This window comes from Oncorhynchus keta, chromosome 15 (genome assembly GCF_023373465.1).
Source record: "Oncorhynchus keta strain PuntledgeMale-10-30-2019 chromosome 15, Oket_V2, whole genome shotgun sequence".
Lineage (NCBI taxonomy): Eukaryota > Metazoa > Chordata > Actinopteri > Salmoniformes > Salmonidae > Oncorhynchus > Oncorhynchus keta.
This window is the reverse complement of record NC_068435.1, coordinates 39,840,513-39,864,921: the sequence shown is the minus strand read 5'-3', so window position 1 is coordinate 39,864,921 and position 24,409 is coordinate 39,840,513. Positions and strand designations below refer to the sequence as shown.

Here is a 24,409-nt window from a genome sequence, read left to right as displayed (position 1 = left end):
ATGAATGGTCTGTGTATGTTTGGTGGGACATTGATGGAATATTCTCCTAACCCACAGAAACGGGACACATGAATGGTCTGTTTATGTTTGGTGGGACATTGATGGAATATTCTCCTAACCCACAGAAATGGGACACATGAATGGCCTGTGTATGTTTGGTGGGACATTGATGGAATATTCTCCTAACCCACAGAAATGGGACACATGAATGGCCTGTGTATGTTTGGTGGGACATTGATGGAATATTCTCTAACCCACAGAAACGGGACACATGAATGGTCTGTGTATGTTTGGTGGGACATTGATGGAATATTCTCCTAACCCACAGAAACGGGACACATGAATGGTCTGTGTATGTTTGGTGGGACATTGATGGAATATTCTCCTAACCCACAGAAACGGGACACATGAATGGTCTGTGTATGTTTGGTGGGACGTAGATGGAATATTCTCTAACCCACAGAAACGGGACACATGAATGGTCTGTGTATGTTTGGTGGGACGTAGATGGAATATTCTCCTAACCCACAGAAACGGGACACATGAATGGTCTGTGTATGTTTGGTGGGACGTGATGGAATATTCTCCTAACCCACAGAAACGGGACACATGAATGGTCTGTGTATGTTTGGTGGGACATTGATGGAATATTCTCCTAACCCACAGAAACGGGACACATGAATGGTCTGTGTATGTTTGGTGGGACGTTGATGGAATATTCTCCTAACCCACAGAAACGGGACACATGAATGGTCTGTGTATGTTTGGTGGGACATTGATGGAATATTCTCCTAACCCACAGAAACGGGACACATGAATGGTCTGTGTATGTTTGGTGGGACATTGATGGAATATTCTCCTAACCCACAGAAACGGGACACATGAATGGTCTGTGTATGTTTGGTGGGACATTGATGGAATATTCTCCTAACCCACAGAAACGGGACACATGAATGGTCTGTTTATGTTTGGTGGGACGTGATGGAATATTCTCCTAACCCACAGAAACGGGACACATGAATGGTCTGTGTATGTTTGACATTGATGGAATATTCTCCTAACCCACAGAAACGGGACACATGAATGGTCTGTTTATGTTTGGTGGGACATTGATGGAATATTCTCCTAACCCACAGAAATGGGACACATGAATGGCCTGTGTATGTTTGACATTGATGGAATATTCTCTAACCCACAGAAATGGGACACATGAATGGCCTGTGTATGTTTGGTGGGACATTGATGGAATATTCTCCTAACCCACAGAAACGGGACACATGAATGGTCTGTGTATGTTTGGTGGGACATTGATGGAATATTCTCCTAACCCACAGAAACGGGACACATGAATGGTCTGTGTATGTTTGGTGGGACGTTGATGGAATATTCTCCTAACCCACAGAAACGGGACACATGAATGGTCTGTGTATGTTTGGTGGGACGTTGATGGAATATTCTCCTAACCCACAGAAACGGGACACATGAATGGTCTGTGTATGTTTGGTGGGACGTAGATGGAATATTCTCCTAACCCACAGAAACGGGACACATGAATGGTCTGTGTATGTTTGGTGGGACGTAGATGGAATATTCTCCTAACCCACAGAAACGGGACACATGAATGGTCTGTTTATGTTTGGTGGGACATTGATGGAATATTCTCCTAACCCACAGAAACGGGACACATGAATGGTCTGTGTATGTTTGGTGGGACGTTGATGGAATATTCTCCTAACCCACAGAAACGGGACACATGAATGGTCTGTGTATGTTTGGTGGGACATTGATGGAATATTCTCCTAACCCACAGAAACGGGACACATGAATGGTCTGTGTATGTTTGGTGGGACATTGATGGAATATTCTCCTAACCCACAGAAACGGGACACATGAATGGTCTGTGTATGTTTGGTGGGACATTGATGGAATATTCTCCTAACCCACAGAAACGGGACACATGAATGGTCTGTGTATGTTTGGTGGGACGTTGATGGAATATTCTCCTAACCCACAGAAACGGGACACATGAATGGTCTGTGTATGTTTGGTGGGACATTGATGGAATATTCTCCTAACCCACAGAAACGGGACACATGAATGGTCTGTGTATGTTTGGTGGGACGTTGATGGAATATTCTCCTAACCCACAGAAACGGGACACATGAATGGTCTGTGTATGTTTGGTGGGACATTGATGGAATATTCTCCTAACCCACAGAAACGGGACACATGAATGGTCTTGCAACGTTCCCGTGTGTAGAACATTCATATCTTAAGTGAGTTCATGGTAACCATGTTTTAGGTAAGTTCTATTTGACATTAAAGCAAATATTTTCTTGGAAATACTCCGAGCACATCCTGGGTCCGTTCCTATGAACACGTTAGTTAATGACCTATAGAGGGAAGGGAACATCCTCTAAAGTTGTGGGATTTTTTTGTTTGTTAGCTGGGTTACTACAGTACGTCCATTTTTGGACTTATATAATGTTGATATGTACCCATTGATTCTTGGAGAATATAACTTAGAAATGCCTCATGAGTATAGTTCAACTGACTTGCTTCATCAGAACCCAAAATATAAGTATGTTTTACCCCAATGTTTGTAAACAAAGTAAATGTAAACCATGGTTAAAATTATAATTGTGTTATCATGGATGGTCCTTACATCCATAGCTCTGTCAAAGACACTGCAGTATAAAGATAGACAGAAACTGCTTCTCCAATAAAATCCCAGATCACACTCGTATGCCATGTCATGTCAATGTTGGCTAGCTAAGGTCATGCGCATCTGTTCTAACAGTTGCCTCACACCAAACTGCGCATATGCAGGGCGTCAAATCAAAAGCACTTCTTTAATATATAAAAAGGTTTTTGACAAAAATTAAAACGTGTCAGTGTGTCACTTTCACGAGGTTGTAGAAATCACATGTTCAGCTCTTTAAGATGTCTCGAATCTGGGTTGTGCCTTTTAGAATTTGAGAAAATGTTTCACTTCTCTCATTGACTTCTCAAACCCCAGCCTGGTCTGTTTGTTTTCACTTCTCTCATTGTCTTCTCAAACCCCAGCCTGGTCTGTTTGTTTTCACTTCTCTCATTGTCTTCTCAAACCCCAGCCTGGTCTGTTTGTTTTCACTTCTCTCATTGTCTTCTCAAACCCCAGCCTGGTCTGTTTGTTCTCACTTCTCTCATTGTCTTCTCCAACCCCAGCCTGGTCTGTTTGTTTTCACTTCTCTCATTGTCTTCTCCAACCCCAGCCTGGTCTGTTTGTTTTCACTTCTCTCATTGTCTTCTCCAACCCCAGCCTGGTCTGTTTGTTTTCACTTCTCTCATTGTCTTCTCCAACCCCAGCCTGGTCTGTTTGTTTTCACTTCTCTCATTGTCTTCTCCAACCCCAGCCTGGTCTGTTTGTTTTCACTTCTCTCATTGTCTTCTCCAACCCCAGCCTTGTCTGTTTGTTTTCACTTCTCTCATTGTCTTCTCCAACCCCAGCCTGGTCTGTTTGTTTTCACTTCTCTCATTGTCTTCTCCAACCCCAGCCTGGTCTGTTTGTTTTCACTTCTCTCATTGTCTTCTCCAACCCCAGCCTGGTCTGTTTGTTTTCACTTCTCTCATTGTCTTCTCCAACCCCAGCCTTGTCTGTTTGTTTTCACTTCTCTCATTGTCTTCTCCAACCCCAGCCTTGTCTGTTTGTTTTCACTTCTCTCATTGTCTTCTCCAACCCCAGCCTTGTCTGTTTGTTTTCACTTCTCTCATTGTCTTCTCCAACCCCAGCCTTGTCTGTTTGTTTTCACTTCTCTCATTGTCTTCTCCAACCCCAGCCTGGTCTGTTTGTTTTCACTTCTCTCATTGTCTTCTCAAACCCCAGCCTGGTCTGTTTGTTTTCACTTCTCTCATTGTCTTCTCAAACCCCAGCCTGGTCTGTTTGTTTTCACTTCTCTCATTGTCTTCTCAAACCCCAGCCTGGTCTGTTTGTTCTCACTTCTCTCATTGTCTTCTCAAACCCCAGCCTGGTCTGTTTGTTTTCCCTTCTCTCATTGTCTTCTCAAACCCCAGCCTGGTCTGTTTGTTTTCACTTCTCTCATTGTCTTCTCAAACCCCAGCCTGGTCTGTTTGTTTTCACTTCTCTCATTGTCTTCTCAAACCCCAGCCTGGTCTGTTTGGCAAGCGTTTACGGAATTTGCACCTCCAGTTTTAGAAACTCTGTGGGTCTGTCTATGAATTTGAGAGTGGTTGCAATTCTCCAGTCCCGTCCCTCAGTTTTTAGCAAAACAGTGGCAGCAAGAAAAACATTTGACATTTTTTCAACTGCTGATTGCCGCTTTAAGAATTCATAGAATCTGATGAACAATGTACAGCTATCTCTTCCATTCTTTCTCCATTTCTCTCTTCCATCTCAGAACAGATGTATTGTTGTTCATGCCTGACATTTTCCCCTCTCCACTTCCCACCCGTTTCACCCACACACTCTGGCACTCTCCGCTGTTTGTAGGCTCACAGAATGAGCTGCTCATGAAAGGGAATCACTTTTTTAATCACACTGACATATAGATGAACCTCTTTTCCATCTCTCCCTGTTTTACATTTTGTTGTTCAGCATGATTGTAGTTATTTATGGAGAAATGCACCCAAACCCAATACATCCTGTTGCATTTCTTGATTAGACTACACATTTGTAAGGGTAAGGGGAAAGGGGGATACCTAGTCAGTTGTACAACTGAATGCATTCAACTGAAATGTGTCTTCCACATTTAACCCAACACCTCTGAATCAGAGACAGATTTTTGCCTTGTCAGCTCTGGGATTCAATCCAACAACCTTGTGGTTACTGGCCCAATGCTCTAACCACTAGGCTACCTGCCACCCCATAATCGAAGCGCTCTGTGTGAGATTTCACCTTATATATATATATATATATACTGTACTGCCTGTTGAGTTGTACTGTTATCATCTTACCAACGTTTTTATTTTTATTTATTTTGTAAAGCTACCAAATTGCACCGTTTGCCAAGCATATTTGCCCTTTGCGGGACATCTAAAGTATATGGAATTGAATTGAATGTTCTAGTTTCCTTACAATAGCGCTTCTGGTTAGTTAGACAACTTGAGTAGTAACATTTGATGTAGCAGAAGCCACCCGTAGTGGACCTTTGTCAGTTCTGTTTGTGCCTGAGGGTACAGTGGTATTGCAGGGCCATTGTGGTGTGAAGAGCCATACACAAACACTGTTTCAATGAGAGGAGAGAGGTTATTGAATTAGAGAGGGTCATAGGCAGCATTACAGAACTGACAAAGGTCCACTACGGGTGACTTCTGCTACATCAAATGTTATACGACTCTGATTAGAGCCTCTACAAGCTACCCACTGGGCACATGCACACCACACTATTTCAACATGTAAATGTGGGTAATATTTGGGAGAGACGTCTATGAGATTACAACCTTTTTTCACCAACTCTAAAAGTCAGCCAGAAGTTTGATGAATTCCTAATGTGTTATCACTATGCTTTCAGCCATCTAAATGGACAACCAAATTCCGATCGAGAAACAAAGTCTGATTTCTTGTTTAATTGTCATCTACAGTAAGTTAAGAACAAATTCTTATTTACAATGACGGCCTACCAAAAGGCAAAAGGCCTCCTGTGGGGAAGGGGGCTGGGATTAAAAATAAAAATAAATTAAAAATATCGGACAAAACACACTTCACGACAAGAGAGACAACACAACACTCCATAAAGAGAGACAAAAGACAACAACATAGCATGGCAACAACACATGACAACTCAGCATGGTAGCAACACAACATGGCAGCAGCACAAAACAGGGTGCAAACATTATTGGGCACAGACGACAGCACAAAGGGCAAGAAGGTAGAGACAATCAACAACAACAAAGCAGCCACAACTGTCAGTAAGTGTGTCCATGATTGAGTCTTTGAATGAAGAGATAGCCATAACTGTCCAGTTGGAGTGTTTGTTGCAGCTCGTTCCATTCGCTAGCTGCAGCGAACTGAAAAGAGGAGCGATCCAGAGATGTGTGTGCTTTGGGGACCTTTAACAGAATGTGACTGGCAGAATGGGTGCTTTATGTGGAGGATGAGGGCTGCAGTAGATATCTCAGATAGGGGGGAGTGAGGCCTAAGAGGGTTTTATAAATAAGCATCAACTAGTGGGTCTTGCGACGGGTATACAGAGATGACCAGTTTACAGAGGAGTATAAGAGTGCCGTGATGTGTCCTATAAGATGCATTGGTGGCAAATCTGATGGTCGAATGGTAAAGAACATCTAGCCGCTTGACAGCACCCTTACCTGCGGATCTATAAATTACGTCTCCGTAATCTAGCGTGGGCAGGATGGTCATCTTAATCAGGGTTAGTTTGGCAGCTGGGGGGTAAAAGGAGCGATTACGATAGAGGAAACCAACTAATCCATATTTAACTTTAGCCTGTAGCTTTGATATGTGATGAGAGAAGGACAGTGTACCGTCTAGCCATACTTCTAAGTACTTGTATGAGGTGACTACCTCAAGCTCTAAACCCTCAGAGGTAGTAATAACACCTGTGGGAAGAGAGGCATTATTTTTACCAAACCACATGACCTTTGTTTTGGAGATGTTTAGAACAAGGTTAAGGGCAGAGAAAGCTTGTTGGACACTAAGAAAGCTTTGTTGTAGAGCATTTAACACAAAATCCGGGGAGGGGCCAGCTGAGTGTAAGACTGTATCATCTGCATATAAATGGATGAGAGAGCATCCTACTACCTGAGCTATGTTGTTGATATAAATTGAGAAAAGCGTAGGATTGGGCCTTGGGGTACTCCCTTGGTGACAGGCAGTGGCTGAGACAGCAGATGTTCTGACTGTATACACTGCACACTTTGAGAGAGCGATAGTTAGAAAACCAGGCCAAAGACCCCAAAGCCCCACAAGAATGGAGTGGTCTACCGCATCAAAAGCTTTGGCCAAATCAATAAAAGTAGCAGCACAACATTGCTTAGAATCAAGGTCAATAGTGACATCATTGAGAACCTTTAAGTTTGCAGTGTCACATCCATAACCTGAGCGGAAACCAGATTGCATACCAGAGAGAATACTATAGACATCAAGAAAGCCAGTTGATAATTTTTTTTTGTTTTAAACAGGGCAAAATAGAAATAGGCCTATAGCAGTTAGGATTGTATTGATCTCCCCCTTTAAAAAAGGATGAACCGTGGCTGCCTTCCAAGCAATGGGAACCTCCCCAGAAAGGCTTGGTGATTATAGGGTCAGCAATCTTAAAAAAGAAAGGGTCTAAACCATCTGACCCAGATGTTTTTTGGGGGTTCAAGTTTATGGAGCTCCTTTAGCACCTCGGACTCTATGACCGCCTGCAGGATTGTCTGATACCAGTCACCCGGACAGCTGATGAAACTGAGGAGTATTTCTGTCTGTAATAAAGCCCTGTTGTGGGGAAAAATTCATTATAATTGGCTGGGCCTGGTTCCCCAGTTGGTTGGCTTATGCCCAGTCATGTGAAATCCATACGTTAATATTTTTGTTCAGTAAAATTTGTCAAATTATTTTGATGTGGAATCTACGTGGAAAATACATAAGATTTGAGAAAAGTAATCAACGTAAACTTTTGTTTTGAGGGTAAAATGTCAACCAATGGATTATGTTGTCATGGTAACCAATTTTCAACATAGACAAGCCTTGTATGAAATATATCAAATGTTTCCCTTTGAAACGTCAGATCTTCAATGTAATATTCACTATCAGAAAAAAACTGTCGGCTGGGCAAGACCACCTCCTGGAGAGCTATCCCTTTAGTCTCCCATCCAGAGTTTTAACATCATCCAGCCCTGCTTAGTTTTGATATTTGTCACTGACTATAACCATTGCGCTGTCATGAGAATGATTTGCTGAGGAATCTCCACTTAAACTGTTACATACCTATATCTATCCTATCCTGCCTTTCTAAAGGCAAGTTAACAAACAGATCACCTACCATTTTGAATCCCACTGTACCTTCTCCGCTACACAATCTGGTCTCCGAGCTGGTCATGGGTGGACCTCAGCTACGCTCAAGGTCCTAAACGATATCATAACCACCATTGATAAAAGACAGTACTGTGCAGCCGTCTTCATCGACCTGGCAAAGGCTGTCGACTCTGTCAATCACCGCATTCTTATCGGCAGACTCAACAGCCTTGGTTTCTCAAATGACTGCCTCGCCTGGTTCAACAACTACTTCTCAGATAAAGTTCAGTGTGTCAAATCGGAGGGCAGGTTGTCCGGACCTCTGGCAGTCTCTATAGGGGTGCCTCAGGGTTATATTCTCGGGCCGTCTCTTTTCTCTGTTTACATCAATGATGTCGCTCTTGCTGCGGGTGATTCTCTGATCCACCTCTACGCAGACGACACCATTATGTATACTTCTGGCTCTTCTTTGTACACTGTGTTAACAAACCTCCAGACGAACTTCAATGCCATACAACACTCCTTCCGTGGCCTCCAACTGCTCATAAATTCAAGTGAAACTAAATGCATGCTTTTCAATCGATCGCTGCCCGCATCAATACTCTGGACAACTACAAATACCTAGGGGTCTGGTTAGGCTGTAAACTATCTTTTGCAGACTCACATTAAGTTGTTGTAGAAATGAACAAAATATCTGACATTGTATTCCCATTTGATCTTTGTTTTGCTATTACATGGTTGAAAGCGCAGTGATAACACATTTAGCTGACAACTAAACCAAAAATCAGAATGAGATTTTCCATTGGAATGTGGTTGTGCTTTTAGATGGTTGAAAGCATAGTGATAACACATTGTGATTTCAACAAACTTTTAGGTCTTTTAGTGGTCTTTTTGAGAGGGTGAAAATAGGTTGGAATCTCATCTACATTTACATTACATTTAAGTCATTTAGCAGACGCTCTTATCCAGAGCGACTTACAAATTGGTGCATTCACCTTATGACATCCAGTGGAACAGCCACATAACAATAGTGCATCTAAATCTTTTAAGGGGGGATTACTTTATCCTATCCTAGGTATTCCTTAAAGAGGTGGGGTTTCAGGTGTCTCCGGAAGGTGGTGATTGACTCCGCTGTCCTGGCGTCGTGAGGGAGTGTGTTCCACCATTGGGGAGCCAGAGCAGCGAACAGTTTTGACTGGGCTGAGCGGGAACTGTACTTCCTCAGTGGTAGGGAGGCGAGCAGGCCAGAGGTGGATGAACGCAGTGCCCTTGTTTGGGTGTAGGGACTGATCAGAGCCTGGAGGTACTGAGGTGCCGTTCCCCTCACAGCTCCGTAGGCAAGCACCATGGTCTTGTAGCGGATGCGAGCTTCAACTGGAAGCCAGTGGAGAGAGCGGAGGAGCGGGGTGACGTGAGAGAACTTGGGAAGGTTGAACACCAGACAGGCTGCGGCGTTCTGGATGAGTTGTAGGGGTTTAATGGCACAGGCAGGGAGCCCAGCCAACAGCGAGTTGCAGTAATCCAGACGGGAGATGACAAGTGCCTGGATTAGGACCTGCGCCGCTTCCTGTGTGAGGCAGGGTCGTACTCTGCGGATGTTGTAGAGCATGAACCTACAGGAACGGGCTACCGCCTTGATATTAGTTGAGAACGACAGGGTGTTGTCCAGGATCACGCCAAGGTTCTTAGCGCTCTGGGAGGAGGACACAATGGAGTTGTCAACCGTGATGGCGAGATCATGGAACGGGCAGTCCTTCCCCGGGAGGAAGAGCAGCTCCGTCTTGCCGAGGTTCAGCTTGAGGTGGTGATCCGTCATCCACACTGATATGTCTGCCAGACATGCAGAGATGCGATTCACCACCTGGTCATCTAACAAATATTACCCAATTCTCCACATTGAAATGACTTGGTCTGCCCAGTAGGATAGTAAAACAACAAACGTCAATATTTGCCTTTAAGAAGATTGAACAGGATTTTAAGCACTTTCAAATTGCTAACACATTGTAGGAATTGGAATTCATAACATATACACATTTCAGGAATATTTTTGTATTTGATTTATTTACCAGAACGTTATCATAAAACATTATCGTGGACCCGTTTTGGCTTGTGAGTGCTACCTTCAAAACTACTGTCTGAAATGATACAAAGCCTTTATAATGCATCGTTTAGTAATGACAAGTGATCTGTTGTAGGAGGAGGTGAGGTGCCCTCATGTCTCACACCTGCTCCTTAACATGGGAGTGTCTTCATCGTTTCAGTTTCTCTCTATGTATGTTCCACTTGAAACACAACCAGGCTTCCATTTACAGGTAAACGGACAGTTAATGTATATTTTCAGGGGAACATCACTTAAACATAATGTATCTTATTTTTCTATACTCTCCCAACTCCCTTGTGCAGAAAGGGGCAGATGCCAACCTACACCAATACCCACAACATCCCATTTGTCCAAAAAAGCCATGTTTCCCTCCTGTAGCTAGCAGGTGTTTGTTGTTTTTGTCTCTGCAGAGATTGTGAGGGCGATGACCCATGTGATCAACCAGGGTATGTCCATGTACTGGGGGACATCACGATGGTCTGCCATGGAGATCATGGTGAGTAGGAACACACTTCCTCACAACCTCACAATACATGGATTTCATACTCTCATTTGCTGTTGACCTACTATCTAGATTCTGTCCACATAATTCACTAGCATGCATGGGAAATGAATACTTCTGAAGTCTGACATTAGGAAGTAAACAAACACTACAGGGGGTTGAAAAGATAAATGAAGTCTGAAAAGTTTGGGTGATGTCTTGCAATATCAATGCTTTTGAATATATTGAAGTTTGGTCTGACAAGAAATGCCAAGCTTTAACAGATGAATGCGGTCAGTAAAGTTCAGATCCCACTTTCCTCACCATGTTTCTCTCCCCTTCTTCCTCCTCTCTTTCTCATCCCTCATTTAGGAGGCGTACTCTGTGGCTAGGCAGTTTAACCTGATCCCTCCAGTGTGTGAGCAGGCCGAGTATAATTTCTTCCAGAGGGACAAGGTTGAGACACAGCTGCCTGAGCTCTATCACAAGATAGGCAAGTGACATCTATCTTGGACTGTGCATGCTGTGGTCTTTGACATACCAGTCAATATTCCATGCCTCAAAAGGTAAACTGTAGATACCAGTTCTTTTGTCCTTCAGTACAATGGTCGTCTGATGATTACCTTGTCTGTCATGTGGCCTGACTACCACGTGCCATTGCAGGTGTGGGTGTGGTATCCTGGTCGCCTCTAGCTTGTGGAATCATCACTGGGAAGTATGAGAATGGTATCCCAGAATGCTCCAGGGCCTCCATGAAGGTACTGCTCGTATCTTCTTGTCCCAACAACATCTGAGGGGTTTTATGAATGTCTGCTTGGTCCTCAGATCCTTCTCCATTCTCTCTCCTCCAGCCGTATGCCTGGTTGAAGGAGAAGATAGTGAGTGAGGATGGGAGGAAACAACAGGCCAAGCTGAAGGAGCTGACTACCATCTCTGAGAAGCTGGGTTGCACTCTGCCACAACTAGCCATCGGTAAGATATCGGTACAGACAGATAACCATGCTAAATGTAGAGGATTGCCCTATTTTGAGTCTTGGAAGGACTACCTCCACAAGGGACTGATGAACCTCTCTCTCTCTTTCTCTAGCCTGGTGCCTGAGGAATGAAGGAGTGAGCTCAGTGTTGCTGGGAACATCCAGCCCCATCCAGCTTGCAGAGAACCTCAGGGCCATGGAGGCAAGGAGCATCTCTCATATACTATCTACATTTAGGGGAGCAGGACCCCTTTGAAGAATACATTTCAAGCTTTAATATATAATCATAATAATAATAATAATAATAATAATAATAATAATAATAACAATAACAACAACACATGACATTTAGAAAACACATTTATCCTCATCTGTGGATACCATTTTTACATATGAGTAATCCCAGGATTATCCTGGCAACTATCCTGGCAATGCAAACACCATGCTCTAACAACTGAGCTAGACCTGCTGTCTTACTGACGACCAGGCTGGAACCTGGACCATGGATGTAGTAAATAAATTTTTTAAAAGAAATTATGTAATTTTTATGGCATCCCTTTCTCAGCACTCAAAAACGGTTCCCTCTCTCTAGTCTACACTGTTTGTTGAATATTTTGGATACATTACATCTATTGTGGTGTATTTACTAACTACTGCTATCAACTTTACAACTAACTGAATCAAACGTGTTCTTTCTCCTCTTCATATATTGTAGGTCATTCCAAAGATGACAGCAGGCATTGTCACAGAGATTGACCACGTCTTGGGAAACAGACCGCACAGTAAGAAGGACTTTCATCAAGCACATTAGGATATAGACCATTTTACAGAACTGTGATTGATAGACCTAATCTGGACAAGATCTCATCAGTGGCACCTCCAGTGTGTGCCCAACCCTGCTCTTGTGTATGTGTGTGTGTTCTGCACAGCTCCTCCGCCTGCCTCGTCCGTATGAAGATCAGCCTGTACTCAATGTCGTTAACTGAGAGCTCTACTTGACAAAAGCATGCATGCCACAGCTCTGCTACAGTGCAGACAGTTTAAAACTTGCCTAAACAATCATTGTTATCAAGATGTGCTCATAAAAGAAAATCACACCATTTCTTGAATGGGGTCCATCTGTTTGTAAAAGTAGTCTTTCTCTTGATTTGAGAGCAACTTCCTCTGTCTCTGTAACGTCAGAGGATAGTGTATAGTGCATCTCAAACAATAATTCATCCTCAGAGCCACCAATGAGCTTTAAAAGCATGTCTGTAATACATTTTTAGACATGCATGGATCAGGGGAGGTTAAACATAATTCCAAGCCACTAAATATCCCTTTGAGTATGGTCAAGTATGGTAATTCATCTCTGGATGGTGTATCATATCACCCAGACACTGTACAGATCTGGCCAAACCTTCCTAAATGTGCTGTGGCTGAGAATGGAAACTGCTCAGGGATGTCACTATGAGGCTAAAGATGTACAGGGATCAACAACATCCCATTCACTCCATATTACTGGCATGTATGACAAAGTTTTAAAAAAAGGAAGCCCGTGCTAAAAAATCCATTCTAAATCATCCATCCAGTTTGCAACAAGGCCATTAAGTAATACTGCAATACAGCGTGGCAAAGAAATGCACTTTTTGGACTAAATAAGGAAACAGGAAACGTTTGGGGCAAATCCAACGCGACACATCACAGAGTGAAAAACTCTGTATTTCCAAGTATTGTAGTGGCAGTATCATGTTATGGGTATGCATGTCACCGGCAATATCTGGGGAGTTTGTCCAGATCAAAATATAAATGGAGCAAAGCAAATATAACATTTTACAGGAAAACATGCCTCATTCCTCTGAAGACCTAACACTAGGATATAATTGTATTTTTCAGAGGGAAATTTATATGACTTTTAAGGCCAAAAACACTCCAGAATGGCTTTCGAATAGATGTATGTGTTCCTTAGTGGTCCAGTCTCAGTCCTGACTTGGCCTAAATCTGCTTTAAAATCAGAGACAAGATTTGAACTGACTGAGCTTGAGCAATTTTGACAAACACAATGTATATATGTTGCCCTAAAACTTGTACAAAGTTGGTGGAATCTTATTCAAAATGAGTCATAGCAGTAACTGCTGCCAAAAGTGCATCCACCAAGAGCTATGCAATCAAGATATCTTTGCTTCTTATTTTTGAATCCGTTTAGACATTTTCTATGCATCTCCTTTCACTTTGAAAATGTGTGTAGATTGTCTAGATCAGCAGGAAAACAAAAATCCTATTTAATCACATTTCAGATTTAAATTCAAGGCAGTAAAATCTGAAGACTATACAAGCGGTGCGTAGGTTTTCACAAGTGACAACGCATGCCAATATATCCTCCAAACACCGGCTTCGAGGACATTATCACTATCACTATTATCACATATTCCAGTAATGATTGACATATTTTCATAAAAAAAAATATTTAGAATAATTTATTTATACTATTTCAACCTTCCACAAGATATAGTCCCGACACAAATCTAGGGTTGCTACCCAAGCCGGCTGGTCGTTCGTTCTATCGGTTCAGTTGCCAGAGATGCGACCCAGTCGTTCAGTCCTTTTGTTCTGTATCTATGGGCGTGACCCAGTTGTTCGTTCTAAATGTTCCATTGCCATACTGGCTGGCATCGTTCTTATCCCTTGCTTGCTAGGTAGCCAACTACGGCTAACTTACAGTCACATCAAAAGTGCAGAGAGAATAACAGCAAAGTAGCTGCATTTGCATTTGTTTAAGCTGTTTACTGGTGACTTTTAATTGGAAACATCCATAACAAGGAGCAAATGAGGCACGATTTTGCCTGGCATTGAAATTGTGCTCACTTGTCAGGAAAATGTTGTTCAGAGGAGCTAACCAACAACACAGCTAACACAATGACTTCAAATTGAAGCTGGAAAGACTGCAAACTAGCTGCACTTCGTTTCGTTTGACCTTTTTTCAATTGACATTTCTTTGTACATATACATAAATATTATTCCAGCTGATTCATGATTTCGACTGGCTGACATGCTGACCACACCGCCCGCGTAGCGTGTGCGAGCTTTGCAAAATAAATATACACATACATGTTATTCAATCATTGCATCCACACTGCTGGCACGCATCAACGAGCGTCTACGTAGCCAGGTGCTAAAATAGAACTTGGCTCTTTTTGTGATGCTTGACGTGCTGTAAGTCCCGCCTTTCCCATCTCCTCATTGGTTTTTAGGAGCATATACACACGTGAGTGACTGAAAGATGAACTGAGGTCCACAATCCAGTCCAGTTGGTGCTGGTAATGCACCTTAAAGTTGGTGGTCAACCGCCAAAATCCAAAGAAGAAGACTGAAGGAGGAGAGATTACTAGAAACTAACTCAGTTTACCCTTTGATCTGTGGATTAATTGTCGGAGTAGAGGACCTTGTGCATTTCAGGTATAACAACAACCCAATGTTTATATCCCAGGACAAATTAGCTAGCAACAGCAAGCTAACTAGCTAAATTACCATAAATGTTTAATGCTTTAGGACCTGTCCCCAAATTAATATATTTGGTTCAGAGTTCGTTTTGATATGGACAAAATCAACATGCGTGTGATGGCACACACAGATGCATGTGCGCGAGCAGTGTGGTCAGCATGTAAGAAACGCTGTCTGTCTCGTCCCAGCTCCTGACACATTCATTACTATGGGACAGCTGGAGATCGAATTTGAATATTGAAACAATGTTGCAAATATTGGAGAGATAAGCTGCAAGGTTTATATAAATCTCCGCTGTTGAAAACTAAATGTTAGTCTAAAAGAAATGTGAGAAAATGTCTAGATGCTTTTTATAGTGGAGATCATGTTTATAAAGTGCCTGGCTGGGCTGATGAGACAGCGGATTGCGTAGTCAGATGGAACAGAATAAATAATTGATTTAACTGGTGGTAACTTGTGGAATAGACACTGGCTGGAATGCAGTTTTAACCAATCGGCATTCAGGATTAGACCCACCCATTGTATAAATGTCAACATTCTATGGCAGCCATGTTAGCACCTCATTAACATTGCATGGGGAATATTTAAATTAACTGAATGTCTAGAATTAGAACAATATTCAAAAAAGTGTCCTAACTCTATATACAGTGGCAAGAAAAAGTATGTGAATCCTATGGAATGACCTGGATTCCTGCATAAATTGGTCATAAGGAATTTTGGACTATTCCTCTTTACAAAACTGTTTCAGTGTCTGGTGTGAACTGCTCTCGAGGTCATGCCACAGCATCTCAATAGGATTGAGGTCAGGACTCTGACTGGGCCACTCCAGAAGGCATATTTTCTTCTGTTGAAGCCATTCTGTTGTTGATTTACTTCTGTGTTTTGGGTCATTGTCCTGTCGCATCACCTAACTTCTGTCGAGCTTCAATTGCGGACAGATAGCCTAACATTCTCCTGCAAAATGTCTTGATAAACTTGGGAATTCATTTTTTTGTCGATGATAGCAAGCTGTCCAGGCTCTGAAGCAGGAAAGCAGCCCCAAACCATGATGATCCCTCCACCATACTTTACAGTGGGAATGAGGTTTTGGTGTTGATGTTGGTGTGCTGTGCATTTTTTCCTCCACACATAGTGTTGTGTGTTCCTTCCAAACAACTCAACTGTAGTTTAATCTGTTCACAGAATATTTTGCCAGTAGCACTGTGGAACAGCCAGGTGCACCTTTGCAAACTTCAGACGTGCAGCAATGTTTTTTTGGACAGCAGTGGCTTCTTCCGTGGTATCCTCCCACGAACGCCATTCTTGTTTAGTGTTTTATGTATCGTAAACTTGTCAACAGAGATGTTAGCATGTTCCATAGATTTCTGTAAGTCTTTAGCTGACAATCTAGGATTCTTCTTAACCTCATTGAGCATTCTGTGCTTTCTTCTTGCAGTCATCTTTGCAGGATGGCCACTCCTAAGGAGTAGCAACAGTGCTTGACTTTCTCCATTAATAGACAATTTGTCTTACCATGGACTGATGAACATCAAGGCTTTAAGAGTTACTTTTGTAACCCTTTCCAGGTTAATCTTAGGTCTTCTGAGATCTCTTTAGTTCGAGGCATGGTTCACATCAGGCAATGCTTCTTGTGAATAGCAAAACCACATTTTGCGAGTGTTTTTTATTGGGTAAGACAGCTCTAAACCACATCCCCAATCTTGTCTCATTAATTATACTCCAGGTATAATATTAGCTGACTCCTGACTCCAATGATCTTTTGGAGAAGTCATTAGCCTCCGGGTTCACATATTTTTTCCAACCTACACTTTGAATGTTTAAATGATGTATTCAATATAGACAAGAAAATGAGTTTAATCACACTGTTTGTCTATTGTTGTTCTATTGTTGTTCTATTGTTGATGACCAATTTATGCAGAAATCCAGGTAATTCCAAAGGGTTCACATACGTTTTCTTGCCACTGTACATGGCTCTGGGTACACACAGCTGTCCTGCATTCTGTAGAAGCCAAAGTGAACCCTCTCTCTATCCATCCTGCTGACTTCTGTAGACTACAGTAGCACATTTTGAGGAAAAACTATTGGACTGTGTTCCTGTTTTCAAAGTGATTGACAGTGGCATACACTCATTATCTCGACTGTCCATGATGGTCAGTCATGGCTGAGCCCTTCCTACCCTACGACCTGAGTATTTTCCTAGCCCTGCATTGTTGATGTGATAATGAACTCTCCGGTACATGATGACATCTTGAGGCGTTTTTTGCATCATGATGCTAAAATACCAAACAGAGGTGTGTGTGTTGGGTTGGATATTTCAAATTCAAAACATTTTTAATGACTGACTCATTACATTTTTTCAATGATGGACAGCAGAACACACTATCGGAATACTATTTTCATAGCATCTTCCCATTTCTCTCGATCGTCTCTTCTGCTGATAGATATTGAACTCATGTACGTAGTTTTATCATTGTGTAAACAGCATTACCCACAAAGCACGTACAGAAACATTAAAACATATATATTAATATATATATATTTATTTATTTATTTCTACCCCATTTTTGTCCACAATTTCGATCTTGTCACATCGCTGCAACTCCCCAACCTGCTTGGGAGGCGAAGGTCGAGTCCTCTTAAACATGACCCGTCAAACCACGAGAAGCATTTTCATTTTGTCCAAGCTATTAGCTGTGCCCTTTATCATTGCAGCGGGGGTAAAACTGAATACAATGTCTGTTCAAATGTAAAATTGTATTATGAGATTTTGTTAGTGGTTGAGTTTTCAGTGAAGACTGTATTTGTTATTGTTGTTGTTAATTTGTACATATATTAATAAATATCCAGTGTGAACAATGGTATTCTCTGTTCAGAAAACACCTCATATTAAGCAGCACTGTAAATATGTAATCATTTTTTAAAGTAAAAGACAAGTTTCCAGGACTAAGGAACATGATTCATATTTGTGAAATTAATGGTCAGAGTAGCATTGATGACTTTATTGTTTGTCTAAAGTTAAGGATGTAGGCTACCAATTTCATTATGTAGCTTTTTCCACCAGAACGCAGAAGTCAATAAGATATCTAAATTGTCTCGATGTTCTATCTGAACAACATTAAACCTTTTATTGATTTCAAAGGAATATTAACTTTTGCTCTGATGCACACAATGCACCGATTCATCACTTTTTCACCAATGCACTATTTGGTACCTCTGCCAAAGCCGGTTTTGTCTGGAAGGGATACAGCTTCTGTCAAAATTGACTTTTCGTAGAAGGTTTAGGAGAACCACACTCTCTATCAAGAGAGTTCTCATCTGTATTATTTGTAGCCGTCTATTTACCACCACAGACTGATGCTGGGACTAAGACCACACTCAACCAACTCTATGAGGCCATAAGCAGACAAGAAAATGCTCCTCCAGACGCGGCCGGAAGTGGCCGGGGATTTTAATGCAGGCAAACTTAAATACGTTTTTTAGAGGTACCCAGTGTCACGGCTTCATTGCTCCAGACCACCGCAAGGGGGAGTTAGAGCACTCATTATGCATTTGGGTCCCGAGGTTTTTTTATATGACCAATCATATCGAGTGGTTCCAATGATGAATTTGACGAAGCTGGTGACTTTCTTCAGCAAAGATGGCTGACAAAACATTACGGTGGAAGCAAATGTAAGTAGTTCTAACGTCATAACCAGTCAAGCAAAACATTTACAATTGAGAGGAATATGTTAGTTAATGTAGAGACAAACATTTGCGCATGGTGTGAAAACCACCCGTCCTATCACAGACCAGATTTGGGTCTCAATGCATTGCTGTGTCTCTAGCTGACAATGAATGGGCAATATAAACCAAATAATAAACTGATAATTGTGCAGACTTCAAATGAAACAAGCAGGGAGCAGGTTTCGAACCCTCAACCTTCTTGCCCGATGTCCAGCGCGCTATCGACTGTGCACCAATGCATGCTCAAGCCGCAGAGTCGATAGAGCGCATCTTTTTTAAAATAAGTTACCTTACACGTTATGTTGACTGACAATTTGATAGCTACTCTGTCCTTACGAACCAAATAGTATATCATTACAGCAGTATGTACCGGTATGTTAGCTATCTATCTAACGTTAGTAGTTTTACATCAAACTTGTCAGTATATTAACTATAGGCTATCTAACTTACGACCCAACGTTTATTGACTTAATTATACCCGCCATTCTTAGCTTAGCTAAATGGTATAGTCGTTGAGCGTTCTCAGGGGACATTCTGGTGCATTCATAAATTCGCTCTGTCTCTCTACTCGGATTTCAGAGCACTCTCGTCTGAGTACCAGTGAATTTAAGAGCGCTCAACACCTGTTGAATATGGCCGGTGTCAGTAAACGTTGGCAAAACATTTTTTATTAAATTAAATAGTTTCCAGCAGCACAGTTAACTCTGGTTAACACAGAAACTGCCTAACTAGCTCTGCTAGGTGTGTAAAATGGTCAGAGTTGTCTCATTTGTGTCTGGAAGTAGCTAGCAAGCTAGCCAATGTTAGCTTGGGCGCTTGACCGCCGTTGTAAGGCCAGAACACTCATATCAACTCCTCTACCCGAACATCCAGTGTGCGCTCCAAGAGCGAGAAGGTCTGAATTTAACCAGAGGGTTTTTTGTTTTTCATGGAATAGAAACACCATAATATTAATTAAATGAATTAAGCAAGTACCAGTCAAAAGTTTAGACACACCTACTCATTCCAGGATTTTCTATATTTTTACATTGTAGAATAATAGTGAAGACATCACAACTATGAAATAACACATCAGTTAAGAACACATTCTTATTTACAAGGACAGTCTACTCCTTCCTCCCGGTCATCAAATGCTTCTCAAAGATGTCATCTGGTGGTCAAACTAGCAACAAATTCAATTAACAGAAAAAATGGCTAACAAATCTATAACATGCCACAGAATGCTGCAGCAGCCCGCAAGGTGTGCCGCAGTATGACACAACTTTTAAAGGAGGAAGCACTGTAGCAGACAAGCTAAATGCCTTTTATACTCTCTTCGAGTCAAGCAACTCTGAAGCATGCACGAGAGCACCAGCTGTTCTGGATGACTGTGATAACGCTCTCGGTAGCCGATGTGAGCAAGACCTTTAAACAGGTCAACATTCACAAAGCCGCGGGGACAGATGGATTACCAGGACGTGTATTCAAAGCATGCGTGGGTCATTTGGCAAGTGTCTTCACTGACATTTTCAACCTCTCCCTGACCGAGTCTGTAATACCTACATGTTTCAAGCAGACCACCATAGCCCCTGTGCACAAGGAAGCGAAGGTAACCTGCCTAAATGATTTCCGCCCCATAGCACTCACGTCGGCAGCCATGAAGTGCTTTGAAAGGCTGGTAATGGCTCACTACAACACAATCATGCCAGAAACCCTAGACCCACTCAAAATCACATACCGCCCCAACAGATCCACAGATGACGCAATCTCAATCACACTCCACATTGCCCTTTCCCACCTGGACAAAAGGAACACCTATGTGAGAATGCTGTTCATTGACTACAGATCAGCATTCAACACCATAGTGCCCACAAAGCTCATCAGTAAGCTAAGGACCCTGGGACTAAACATCTCCCTCTGCAACTGGATCCTGGACTTCCTGACAGGCTGCCCCCAGGTGGTGAGGGTAGGTAACAACACATCTGCCATGCTGATCCTCAACTCTGGGGCCCCTCAGAGGTTTGTACTTTGTCCCCTCCTGTACTCCTCATGTCCAGTCGAAGCAGGGGGGGCACCTCCCTTCCTCTCTGTATTAAACCCCAGGGGGCGATGGTGTGTGGGAAACCCCAGCAGCTGAGGGATGGTCTGCTGAGAACCCAAAGACACCTTTGGAGGACTCAAGAACTAGCAGTGTTCCCCCCTCCTCTCCTTCCCAGTCTGCAGAGCACTAGAGCCCTCACAACACTGTGAGCAGCCAAATGGAAAGGAACTGTCCTCTGGTAGGACAGAGTGGTATCTAATATACATTTTCATATTTATCATAGTTATGAGTTCTGCACCCTTCATTGTATTTTGAGGTAATGGCTGAGGGAAATGAGACTCATTTTATGGACCTTTTGTATTCAATAAGCTAAAGTAGCTTTTGTAGCTTTTTGTAGCTGTGTCCATATGCTGTAGTGGGCTCCCTAATGTAGATCTATTGAATAGTCCTCAGTCAGTCTTTGGTCCCTACAGGATGTCACCTTCCTGATGCCTGCCTTCAATGAGTGTTCCTGTGGCTCGGAGAATGGTGCCAGTCCTCTACCCCATCATCCAGGGTGTGGGTTTCTACACACAGGCTCGTCCAGCCCCTCCACTAGCAACACGGTTGACTCTTCTAGTTCACTTTCTCTCTTCATTGTAGAGCAGTGTTCTTTCTCGCTTTGTTATAGGGGGCAGGGCGTGTGTACAGGCTTTTGTTCCAGCCTAGCACTAACACACCTGATTCAGCTAATCAACAATTCATCAAGAAAGACTTTGATTGTCCCAGTTGTGTTAGTGCTGGGCTGGCACAAACGCCTGCGCACACTGTCTCTCCAGAACCAGGAGTGAGGAACACTCACTGTTGTAGAGATTAACAATGTGTGTGTAGGGCCAGGGACACAAGGCATCTGAACCTCTATTGGTTTATCATCAAGATTAGCACCTGGGCTGGGATGCATCCTGTAATCCAATTTGGCGCTTTCCACTCCATGAAAACAAACACTGTTGGAGGGCAGCCAGCTATGGGTGTTTGTCAGACTCCATATTTCCTGCATCTCTATTAGACAGAGCAGTAAGTGTCTGTTCCTCTCCATCTCACTCCTTCCAGACCCCTGTAGATGCTCTCGTCGTCCTAACCCTGTCCTAGAATGGTCACTCATCGCAGTCACACACTCCCAATGGGAAGCAAACTTCAGCAGGGAAAAGTTTGGCTCTCACTCATCACTAACTTTTCTGATGTTTCCCGTGCTCGTGTTATTCATGATATCCATTTCCTTTTTGCATAGTCAAAGTGTGATCATCCTTCTTACATACCAAAATGAAAAACCATTCTTCCTGATTTCAATTGTTGTGCTGATCACATCGCTGATTCTTCTTCATCGTGTCTCAAATCCCCAAATCACTTGTACTTTTATGTAATCAAAGTAAGGCTGCCAAAGAACAATTCAATAGGGATTGTGCTTGTTATTCAAATAATGACTTTGTTTTTCTAGAACCCACCTCTCTACTGGCTGGTGATGTGGCCATGGCACAGCAGGCAGGACTGGGGAGAAACAGCTCCACTGGAAAGGGCAGGATCTTTACTGGGACCAGTACAAGAATGGAGCAGCAGGGCAGCACTCCCTCCACCATGGGCCCTTCTGATGTTACCTCCACACCCATGGTCAGGTGAGTCACCTCGTTACCTGTGGGCAAGTTAGTTCAGTCCCGAAATAACCACATAGCGTGGGTGCGTCATGCTCCCTTTGGTTTTCATACTGATTTTCATTTCCACTTTGGCTAGTAAATGGCACTGATACCTCCCACTGACACCACCCACATATTAATCAAATGCCAAATAAAATATAACGATAAATCAGCAGGTGTGAGGCCCTCAAGTAGGCGAATTGCATGTCTAATACAATCTTTGTAGATCTAAGTAAAGATCAATTGTAGGGGCTAAGGGTGGATATGGGACTAGGCCTAACTTTCTCAGTGTTTCCTTAGTGGCAGAGGGTTGATATCGGAAGGGGCCTAACTAGGTCTCTCCACAAGGCTGATGAAACTACAGAGCTGTAGAGGCTAGGTGGAAATATGGGACTGAGCTTAACTGTGCCTAGGGGTGAGGGGTTGATATGGGATGGTACCTAACTAGGTGTCTCTCCACAGGGCTGATGATAACGACACTACAGAGCTGATGGAGGAGGCAGCCCAGGTGGTCCCGTGTCCCAGGGGGCTGAGACACTCTACCTGTCACCCACTGACCCTCCAACCCGTAGCCCAGGACAGCAGCTCCTCAACGGGGTGGGACCAGGTCTTAATGAAAGATACATTTTACAGTGTTTTGGCCAGACAAGAAATATGATTTTGAAATCTTGAAATGTTATTAGGTCGATTGAGAGTCGTGTAGTAAATTCACATTCACTAAATATTTTCCTCTGAGAATGGAGTGGAGGTATAGAGATGACTAGTGTTGGGGGACATGCTGATAATGACGAGATCCTACTATACCTCAGATGATACCACCAAGCTCCTGCACACCCCTTCCCCGGGCTTGGTCCGACCCGCTTTTTAGTTTTTTCTCCTCCCTCCAGAGGTGCAGTGTGACATCCGTAGGGCTGAGCTCCATGGGGGCAGGTGTGTGTTTGGTGTGTAGCTGAGCAGGCCCGGCCAGCAGGATGCCATGTTGCATCATAGTGACATCTACAGCAACAGTGCTTCACTACAGGACGCATCCGCACTTAATCTGGTAGAGGTCAGTATACAGACAATGGAAATTCCTGATTGATCTGGAAAAAAACAAGTTTTTATTAAATAAACAGGTAGTTGAAATATTTTTATTTCCAGTAAACATATGAGAGTATTCCACTTTGTAAAATGAACAATGACTCAGTAATTCATGCCTTCTGGGAATTGTATAAAGTCTAAAAGTTATGGGCAGAGTTAGGGCTGTGGCGGTCACGAAATTGTCAGCCAGTGATTGTCAAGCAAATAACTAACTAACTAACTAATAAGTAATTGACCGTTAATTAACATAAACCAATTTCTCCTGGCTTCCACACATCCACTGACGCAGACCTTTGGAACATCTACATTTTAAAAAGTCTAATAAACCCATGTCATATAGCCTACACCTTCAAATAAATGCATTATTTGTTTTAGGTCTAAAGAAACATGTCGTGACTTTACTTTCATTAATCTGATGACTGCTATTTATCGAATCAACTAACTATGTTTAATTGTTACCTGGTTAAATTAATCAGGTAACAATTAACTCATTAGGAATTTGGGGCACCATGAGAGCAGTTGTTTAAAGAGTTACCGTCTCCCGAATTAAACTCTAAAGGTCTTTACCCATAACATCCATAAAACAATCAACGTATTAATAATAACCTCTTATCAAATCATAATTCTGAACAGTTGTGACCTCCCGCATCTGCAAAAAAACAGCAATACTTATGATTCAGTACTACACAAATTGGTTTAATAATTTATTTCCTTGCTTACTAAATAATAACACAGGATAAACATACACACTTAATACATTAGAAAAAGGTCCCTAGCGGACTGACAAGAATATGGCTGCTTCTTACACAATGACATGGAGAGAGAGAGGGGGAGAGAGACTTATCGTTGATACATTTTAGAAACTATTCTCACATTAATCATATACTTTGCACACGAACCCGCCACCCGTTTGAAATAAGAAATCATTA

General features: G+C 42.5%; 1 protein-coding gene across 1 annotated transcript in view; it reads left to right on the top strand.

Annotated features, from left to right (window-relative positions):
• LOC118395245 (voltage-gated potassium channel subunit beta-1-like) overlaps positions 1-17,840 on the top strand; it is a 105,494-nt gene extending 87,654 nt beyond the window's left edge. The window contains exons 9-14 of the mRNA XM_052464015.1: positions 10,466-10,551; positions 10,909-11,029; positions 11,200-11,294; positions 11,388-11,508; positions 11,624-11,712; positions 12,226-17,840. Coding sequence (XP_052319975.1) covers positions 10,466-10,551; positions 10,909-11,029; positions 11,200-11,294; positions 11,388-11,508; positions 11,624-11,712; positions 12,226-12,321 — 608 coding nt within the window. The 3' untranslated portion in view covers positions 12,322-17,840. The remainder of the gene's footprint in view (positions 1-10,465; positions 10,552-10,908; positions 11,030-11,199; positions 11,295-11,387; positions 11,509-11,623; positions 11,713-12,225) is intronic.
• Positions 17,841-24,409: the final 6,569 nt, after the last annotated feature.